A 9,896-nucleotide genomic window follows, 5' to 3' on the forward strand; every position below is an offset into this window, starting at 1 on the left:
CTTTTTCCCCCAATTCAGATTAAACATTAAACCTGCCCTTCTGCCCTCAATATTAACAATCACAAGGCTCCGAAATGGGTGGTGTGATGAAGACTCCTAAACTGGAAGATGGGAGGTCTGGGTTTGGTCTCTAGTTCTGCCATTAACTCCATATATTCCCTTAGGCAACCCTCATATTTGTATTGGTTTAAAAGACTCACGTACTATTCATAGACACTACTTCATCTGATTATCAGAACTTCATGGAAAGTATCAGTACTCCTGCCCTTAACTAATAAATGAAGAAATTTATGGCCTAAAAAGTAGAGTGACTTTCCCAGGGTCCCATAGGAAGCAGCTGCTTAACATCTTTCCCAGCCCCCACCCTCCCAAAACAAAACAAAACCTATACCCCTAGGTTTCATTAGAGACAGCCTTCTGGATAAAACATCGCATATGTGTTTTCCTTTTCTCCACCAGGACCTGGCCTAGTTAAGAATGAAAGCAAGACATTTGTTGTTGGAGAGGAGGCTTCATCTTCCCTGCTTCCTTATGAAACATTATCAGCAGTTATGGTACAGAGGTTTTGAAAACGTGTATTTATAAACATACACGTGCCTGGTATCTTTTGACTATTCAAGAAGCTGGTAATACTGGTTGCCTCCAGAGAAAACTAGACAGCTAAGGAATAGGCGCGAGGAGCCCTTTCTTGAATTTAAAACCATGTGAATATACTGTTTACTTTAAAACCGCCTTTAGTTTTAAGATAAATAAAAACAGCTCGGAAAGAATACAAATAGTGCTAAATACAAGCTCTGCAACTCCACTTGTTGCTGAGTGACCCTGGGGAAATCACTTCACCCATCCCAAGTCCAATCTCTTCACTTGAAAAATGCAACCACGCACAGCATTCCCTACAAGGGTTTTTGTGAGGATTAAGTCGGATAATGCACGTAAAGCGTTTAGCACAGTACCCGACACACTGTAAGCCTCCAAGAAACGCCAGGTACCATTATTATTTAGCATTAATATTGTTATCTGTATTGCAAGCGGCACCCCACATGCACACCTGTTTCCATCGCATACCCACAACTATGGCGCAGTCCCTCACATTAATACAGCGCTTTGTACTTCTTAAACCACCTCGCCACACTTCATCATCTTTCAAAGTCACGGCAGCCCTGGGACATCACTGTTAACTCATTTCACAGCTAAGGAAACTGAGGAACTAAGAGGCAGTAACTCCGAGACTCAATTTTCCCAGATCCCTTATTAACTCCAGATCCCTTCAACCCGTTCGTCGCTCCCAGGGCCCCTGCTTCCAGAGTCGTGTTCCGCGCAGCACTGACCTGAGCGAGCGCCCCGGGGCCCGGGACCTCGCGCCGGGCTCACACCGACTAGGCGCGCTCGGGCCGCCAGAGCCTCGCAGCGGCCGGGTCCGCTCCGCAGCCATGGCGCCTGCAGGGAAAGAAACACAAACGGCCCGAGGCGCGGCTGGTCAGCAGAGGCGCGGGCGCCTGAGAGCCCCCTCCTCGGCCCGGCCCCGCCTCAAATACAGACCTGGACCAGCGGCCGCCGCTCGGGGTCTGCAACCTCACAGGGGAGCGGCTTCCGGTGCTGCCTGCGTCATCTCCGCGCGTCCCTCCGCCCGCGGCGCCCAGCGGACGCGGGTGCACTTCCGGCCCCGGCCTCCGGAGGGAAGCGGGCGGGCGGGGAAGAGCGCGGAGAGGGGCGCGGAGAGGGGCGAGCATGCGCACTACAACTTAGACCTGTGGAGCCTCGTCCTAAACTTCTTTCCGTGCTGTGTATCGGAAATGTCTCTCGTCCGATCTGACCTTGCACTGTGTGGCACTTTTTCTTATCCTCTCCTTACGGAGGAGAGGGAGGGAAATTTCAAAGACGTGTCCACAGTCAAACAACCCATCGAGCCACCTATTATTTCCCAAAAACTGTTCTGGGAGATAGGGTTAATGAGCCAAAAGCACAAAAATACCCGACCGCCTGGGATTTACGTCCTAGCGGGGAGGGAGACAGATAAATAACTAAACAAGGTATGGTGCAAGTCTTAGCAAGGGCTAAGGAGAAAATTAAGCAAGTGAGGGGATGGGTGAGCGAAAGAACAGTCAGGTGATCTAGATTCGAATCCCAGCTCTGAACATGCCCATGCCCTACTTATTTAACCTCTCTGGATTTATTTCCCTCTATTGCATAGTAGTCATAGTACCTTCCTCCTGTGATCCTTCCAAGGACTGAAAGATGAAGCATAAATCTTTAAGTGTCAAAGAACTAAAACTGTGCTTCCTATGTGCCAGGCACTATGCTGATCACTTTATGTCACCGCGCTCAATTCCCACAGCAGCCCTATACGGTAGTTACTATTATTAGCTCTGTTTTTAGAGATAGGGAAATCGAGGTCAAAAGGCATCTTGCCTAAAGTCTTAGTAACTGGCTATCATGGGATTTCAACCCAGGCCCCCTTCAGAGCATAAATTCTCCTTGTCGCTCTGTGAAGGCTCATAAACCGCATACACGCACTCGTATCTTACACCAGCACCATCCGATAGGATTTTTCAGCAAGGATATTCTCTATTTGCATCGTCTAATAGGGCAGCCACTAGCCTCTTGAGACTATTGAACACTTGAAAATGCCTAATATGACTGAGGAAATACAATTTTAATTAATTTAAATTTAAATAGCCACACGTGGCTAATGGCTACCCTGTTGAACAGACTGGTCCAAGAGATAGCACATTGTATAGACCATAAGACAGTCGCATATCCAGTTAGTGGTGGAGAATGGCCAAAGGTCCAAGCATCCTGGGTTCATCTAGTGTACTTGAAACATGGGAAATAAAAATTTGACTACGTGAGGTAGAAGTCAGGTATGATGTCTTGAAAGTCAGGTCTGGGAGAGCAAAAGGAAGCCTCTGTAGCCAAAGAGTGACTGATGACAACATTATAAGAAAATTTAGGAAGACAGGGGTATGCAGATCAGATAACCTCTATGAAAGGGAAGGCAATGACAAGATAATTAAGAAAACCAAGCACCCCTATGTGTCTCAATCCCAGTGAGGTAGGAGTTTGATGAATCAAAGTGAAAATCCCAGATAGAGCTGCCTGGAGATAATGTTGTTTGACTTTCCCATGGACAAAGAAACCAAACTGTCTAAGTTGAAGCCAAGAGGAGATCTGGGAACAAAATTTATAGCTGAGAAATGAAAATTGCAAAATAGGATTTGTATTCAATTAAATACAAGACCTATTTAATTGCTAAACTTAGAATGTATTAAAAATTTCCTTTCACTTGCATTTTTTTAGGTTAGATTTTCCCACTTTGTAAAAATTTCCAAGATTACATGACAGTGGTTGAGAAAACATAGCCAACTTTGAATGTAATGAGATTTTCCTGGCTAAACAATTACCAGAAAAAATGCTGTGAGTAGCAGGCAGGAAGATCAACATGTGAAAAGACAAAGATGAAATATAGCCCTGCCTGAAAACAGAATGCTCAATACAACTGCTTATATGACAAGAACATGAAAATATGCTGAGTGTTGTTTCTTTTCTTCAACTTGCTGGTAGAAACAGTGTTTGGAATAATTCCTGCACATTCATGCCCTAGGAAAATGGCAAACATAAACCAAACCTCACCATATGATGTTTCTTTTGGGAGAAAAAAATGCACCCATTAGGGATGACAAGTATTCCTTGATGTTTAGTATATGTCTTGCATGTGCATAGACCAGGGAGCAGGAACTATTCCAATTGTTTAGTTTCTTGAGAGCACTCCAAAACAGACTGTTCGACATTTCTCCTTGTGTGATGATGTGTGGAGGGGTGATGTAGGTGAACTGCTCTTTCAACTCCCACACTTACTTCACCAGGAATTCAGCATAAAGGCAAGGGATCAGTTTCAAGAGGTACACAAGGTTGGGAGCATTTGAATAGGTTTGTGTTCTCTGTTCTTTGTTCTGGATTCACCCTAGCTGTAACATAATCTGTACTTGCTTTCCTATGGAGCCAGCAGGTATTCTGGGACAAAAGCTCAGGTTGATTAGGAAGAAACTTTATCCTTAAAGTCTCAGACACAAAGTACTTTACTTCAATTGCTGTTAGACTGGAATGATGCTGAACTACATTTGGGCATCATTTGGCATCTGGACTCAATAATTTCCAAAGCCCTGAAATTGCTCACAGATAACATGCAGGTAAGCTCCTTAAATCTTTGAAGCATTTGATATCTATTAAAATCTTCTCTGTGCAAATCATCAGCATTGAGAAAATGGAAAGGAGTTCAGATTATAATTGCAGGGGTTCATTTTGTTTTGTTGTTCTTTTCCAATTCAGTAGACGTAGAGAAGGAAAAGATGAGAGTCAGGATTCTCAGCGGTTAAGAGTGAGCTTTGGAATTTCACAGACTTGAATTCAAATCATGGCCCTACCCTTTGTACTTACCCATTGAGTGATCTTTGACAGGTTTTGAAACTTGGATGCTTACCTTAATTTTGAAGATAACCTGAAAAGGATATTACCAGGGCTAAATGAATTAAGGCATGTAAAGTGCTTAGCACAGTGCCTGGCATGCTGCAAGTGCTGGATAAGAGGTTACTGTTATTACGAGAAGCTTTGTCAATCGAAGCTCCAGTAGAAATTTAATTCCTTTAATGTTCCCTTTCTCTGTTATGTTACAATACTGTATTTACCCTTCCAGATGGAAAGTTTCCATCTTCTTTGATGATGTGGAGTAAACTTGGCACAGGTCCATCCTAGATCTCCAAAGGGGTGCCATGCAGATAGAGGGAACTTGTCCATATTGATAGATGTGTCAGATGGATTAGGGGACATTGCCAAAACAGACAATGTCAGAATTCAGTATTAGATTAAATTGGAAAGTCATACTAGAAGGATGTAAATGTTTGATAATAGCCATTGTTCACTGGCCAACAAAAGCAACTATTTCATGGAAAATTAGCCCTTGACCTTTATAATTAGAGAAGAAACTGATCCAAATGCTTCACTTCCAGAAAGAACATCATATATTTTCCTATACGTTTTTAGCACAATAATGCCACTTGCTACTTTGTATCCATGTGTCTATGTCTGATTCCTCTTTGCTTCTCCAGTGTCTAACACAGTGCCTTGCATATAGTAAGTAGGCTTTCATCCAAACGAGGAAGAAAACAACCAACTAACATTTTATTCAGTTCCTACTTCATACCAAACACTAAACTCTGCAGCACTGGAGAAGAGAGAGGCATGAAACCACCTGTCCAAGGGGCCATGATATAGTGGGAGAGACATATAACAAAAATAAATTAAAAACCCCTAAAATAGTGTACTTCTAAGTGCTGTAAGAAGTACTTATACCATTCAGTGGGGGCAAAAACAAGAATAGAGTTGAAATTTGAATGAACATGTGTTTTCTTCTTATTTAGGTGACATTCTGCAGACTCCGGACTCACCAGTGGTGTTTCATTCTATTTAATGTTATCCTATTTCATGCCTTGCTTTTTGGGGCTGATTTTATGGAAGAATACTTTCTGCATGCTTTGCCTTATGTAGATATGAAAGTTCTTGAAATAAAGGATAAGGCAAGAAAATTGAACGTGGAACCCCTAAGAAGTAATCTTTCCAAATATTATATCCTGAGCCAGTCGGAGGTGTGTAAAGGGAAGAATATATTTTTACTTTCTCTTATCTTCAGTAGCCCAGGAAATGGAACAAGGCGGGACCTCATCAGGAAAACCTGGGGTAACGTGACCAGCGTCCAAGGGCACCACATTCTCACACTGTTTGCTTTGGGAATGCCTGTTTTGGTAACTACCCAGCAAGAGATAGACAAAGAGTCCCATAAGAATAATGATATAATTGAAGGAATCTTCTTGGACAGCTCTGAGAACCAAACCCTGAAGATCATCACAATGATGCAATGGGCTGTGACTTTCTGCCCTAATGCCCTATTCATTCTCAAGGTTGATGAAGAGATGTTTGTCAATCTACCAAGCTTGGTAGACTATCTTCTCAATCTGAAAGAACACTTTGAGGATATCTATTTAGGAAGAGTTATCCATCAGGATACACCCAACAGAGACCCTAATAATCAAGAATTTGTTCCTTTTAGCGAGTACCAAGAAAAGTATTACCCAGATTACTGCAGCAGTGAGGCCTTTATTATGTCCCAAGATGTGGCTCGGATGATGTATGTGGTTTTCAAAGAAGTACCCATTATGGTTCCTGCTGATGTGTTTGTAGGGATTTGTGCCAAGGCCATTGGCCTTATTCCCATCCACAGTTCAAGGTTTTCTGGGAAAAAGCACATCAGATACAACAGATGTTGCTATAAGTTCATTTTTACGTCCTCAGAAACTACAGATGCTGAAATGCCCCTGGCATGGAAGGAAATTAGCAGTGGGAAAGAATGTACCCTGTTTGAGACTTACTACGGGCTCATTTCCTGCAAACTTCTGACATACCTTGACAGCTTTAAACGTTTTCACTTGAGTACCATGAAAAACAATGGCATGTATTTTGGTGATTAGGAGGGTTTTTGGTTTTCTTTTTTGCTTTTTCTTATAAATGTCTTATTTTTAAATTAACTCATACCTTGTTATAGAAGGCATCCCTCCTTCCTTATGTTTATGTAGTTTCTCTTAGCAAGTTGCAAAATGTTATTAGTGCTGTGATGTACTACATCATATTGAGATTTCATTTTATGATATTTAAGTTGATGGAGCGTGACTCTTTACAAAATAAAACCTTTTGGGGCTCCTGGGTGGCACAGTCAGTTAAACATCTGATTCTTGTTTTTGGCTCAGGTCATGACCTCATGGTCATGAGATCAAGCCCCACGTGGGGCTCTGCACTCAACGTGTAGTCTGCTTAAGACTCTTTCTCCCTCTCCCTCTGCCCCTCCAAGCTGCTCTCTCCCTCTCTAAAATAAATAAATCTTAAAAAAAGAACAACATAAAACCTTATATCCAGAAATGAGAGAACATTACATTTAATTATAACCAGAAGTCTTGTTTCTCTTTACAGTTAGTGAATTTGTAAACATCATATTCTGTGGAACTGTCATGACTGAGCAATAGCAATGGTGACTGATTTTTGAGAATGCTCAGAATTGAAGGAAAATACTAAGGAATGTGTTGAACAACATTTTCATCTTGGATGTAAGCAGGAAACATTTCAGTAATCGGGTGGTAGAATTTCACTTAATTTAAAAGTGTCAACCACCTAGTATATGTTAACTTAAACCATACCAAAGACTTGGATCTCTAACTCTTTGTAAAGCTATTTTCATCAAGTCCTAGTTAGACACTGCTTTACAGATAGGATGCAACAAATTCACATTTTGTGTTATGTGTATACTCTCCATTAGTTTCCTAGGAATGCTGTAAGAAAGTACCACAATTTGGGTGAATTAAAAGAACAGAAATGTATTTGCTCAAAGTTCTGAAGACTAAATGTCTGAAAGTAAGGTGCTGGCAGGACCCTGCTCTCCCTGAAGCCTATAGAAGGGAGAATCCTTCCTTGTCTTTTCTAGCTTCTGGTGGTGGACAACCATCCTTAGCATTCTTTGGCTTGCAGACAGATCACTTTAATCTCTACCTCCATCTTCACACATGGCCTTCTCCTGTGTGTCTGTGACTTCACATAATTTTCCCTCTGTGCTGTGTCCAAATTTCCCTGTTCTAAGGATAACAGTCATTGGACTGGTACCCAAATGACCCCATCCTACTTTGATTACATCAGCAAAAACTATTTCAAAATAAGGCCACATTAGGAATCAGGGGTTAGGAATCCAACATTATCTTTTTTGGGGGACACAATTCAACTTACAACACACTTTCTGATTTCTCTTGTATAAAGACTAGGCACTAGATCAATAGCTCCCATCCTGGGTGGGGTTCTTGGGATTTTAGGTGTCCCCAAAGTAATACACTTTGAAAATCTCCACCATGACACTTATTAGATATTTTTTGATATATTACTAAAATATACTGAGCCTCAGTTTATGTACAAAATCAACCTTGTAGGACTTATGGACTAAATGAGATATGTCAAGCATTTTGCATTGGATTTGGCCCACAGTAAATGTCCAATAAGAGGAAGAGGCAGCATTTATGTTTTGAGTTAAACAGTTTAGGTTCAAATCTTGGCTCCACTTGCTGTGTGATCTTGTGCAAGTTCTTTAATTTTGCTGTACCATGGCCTCATGTGTAAACAGGGTAATAACAGTATTTTATTTCTGGGAGAGGAAGGATAGCAACATAAGTTAATAGATGAAAAGCTATTTATTTATTTATTGGGGTAGGGGAGAAGCAGAGGGAGAGAGACAAGCAGACTCCCCACTGAGCAAAGAGCCTGATCAGGGGCTCAGTCTCACAACCCTGAGATCATGAGCTGAGCCAAAATCAAGAGTTGGATGCTTAACCGTCGGAGCCACCCACGTGCCCCTGCAAAGCTTTTAGAACAATGCTTCACAAACATTTGTTTGTTATTATCTTCAAAATATAATCAAGCAACACATCTGACTAGCCACCAGGAAGCCAGGTTAACATTCTAGCTCTGGAGTGTGCAATCTGTCAGAAATAGTAGCTACTATTAGTAATAATGATAAAGAATTTCATAATTTTCCCCTTTTAAGTTCCAGGGTTTGGTCACAATGCCTTGTAGTTCCCCAAATGTTTCTTGTTTTCATATCTGAACCTCTGCTTTCCCTGCTACTCTCCATTATTTTTCACTTGACTCTCTCCTACCGGTTCTCCAAGAGTCAGGTGTTTCCTTCTCTGGGAAACCTTCCTTCAAGTCTAGGGTAGGTGTTTCCTGTTTTTCTCTATTATTGTACTTACTATATACACTAATGTTTTATTTCTAGTTCTAGTTCTCTAGTTCTTGTTTCTCTTTTCCTCCACTATTAGTTGCTTGCTACCTGTGTGATTTTGAGATAAGCTACTTAATTTCTCTGAGCCTGGGTTTCTTCATCAGTGAACTACAGATGTAAAAACGTAAACAAGATGAACTTAGCACTTAGGACAATGTCTAACACTTTTCCCAATGCCAAGCACACAATGAGCAGTCAATAGTGTTTATTGATTAAATGCAAAATAAAATAATTTGCAGATTTTATTTAATCTCAGAAAAAAGTCACGGGTGCAAAATCAGAATGAGTATGTAGGCCACACATAGGAGAGAGGGCAACTCTCTGAACTCGGATGTTAAATGAATAAAATTAACATCATGAATGAGATTAAAAAAGTCATCTTAGAGATAGACTGTTTCTCAGGCCAGGAAAGACTTGGCTATAACTTATTAGTGGTATTAGCTGTAGAGAAATGATCAGTATGGAAACAAACAAAAACACCCACAGAGGGTTATCAGAGATGTTAGAAACGAGATGATTAATCTGGGACAAGAGAACTCCAGGCACTTGAGAACCATTTTGTTACAGAGTGGGAAAGGTTTATCAACATCACCATGGCTTAAAAGAGATCTACCTCTGGATTCTGAATCACACTCTGATAACACTCTCATGCCGAAACCTGACTGGTGATTGGCGTGCAGAGTGTTTTTCCAGTTACAAAGCAGGGCACTGGAAACAGGTGGGAACATTTTTTTTTGTCGATGAAAAGAAACTGCATCCTTTGTTAAATCAATGCGATGGCATCCTGGTTTATATATAGTGTCCTGCCATCCGACTCTGGTTATTAGGAGTCAGTGTCTCTCTCTCTGGTCAATTCAATTCTGACTCGATGGCTCTGAAAGATTAAAAGCGAAACCCTCAACAATGATGATCCACCAATAAGTAAAACAAGAGTTTGGAGAATCTTTCTGCTCTAGCATGTTAGCACTCCTTCCAAACCACAACAGAGTACAATTCAATGATAAACAACAAAAAAAGCAAAGAACACTAGAAA

At 41.2% G+C, this 9,896-nt stretch overlaps 2 protein-coding genes across 3 annotated transcripts in view; one reads left to right on the forward strand and one right to left on the reverse strand.

Moving 5' to 3' along the window:
* Nucleotides 1-1,681, reverse strand: part of FBXW2 (F-box and WD repeat domain containing 2) — a 32,000-nt gene extending 30,319 nt beyond the window's left edge. For both annotated transcript variants that reach the window (XM_045883026.3, XM_045883027.3), the window contains exons 1-2: nt 1,540-1,681; nt 1,329-1,437 (exon numbers count right to left, since the gene is read on the reverse strand). The gene's annotated coding sequence lies outside the window, so the exon portion shown is untranslated. The remainder of the gene's footprint in view (nt 1-1,328; nt 1,438-1,539) is intronic.
* A 2,500-nt stretch (nt 1,682-4,181) lies between these two features.
* On the forward strand, nt 4,182-6,518 carry B3GALT9 (beta-1,3-galactosyltransferase 9). Its single transcript, XM_045881869.1, has 2 exons — nt 4,182-4,187; nt 5,415-6,518. Exons 1-2 carry the CDS (start codon nt 4,182-4,184, stop codon nt 6,516-6,518), a joined length of 1,110 nt encoding a protein of 369 aa, XP_045737825.1.
* Nucleotides 6,519-9,896: the final 3,378 nt, after the last annotated feature.

Source organism: Mirounga angustirostris, unplaced genomic scaffold (genome assembly GCF_029215605.1).
Source record: "Mirounga angustirostris isolate CCGP_5_RB_7025 unplaced genomic scaffold, mMirAng1.0.hap1 SCAF_15, whole genome shotgun sequence".
Classification (NCBI taxonomy): Eukaryota; Metazoa; Chordata; class Mammalia; order Carnivora; family Phocidae; genus Mirounga; species Mirounga angustirostris.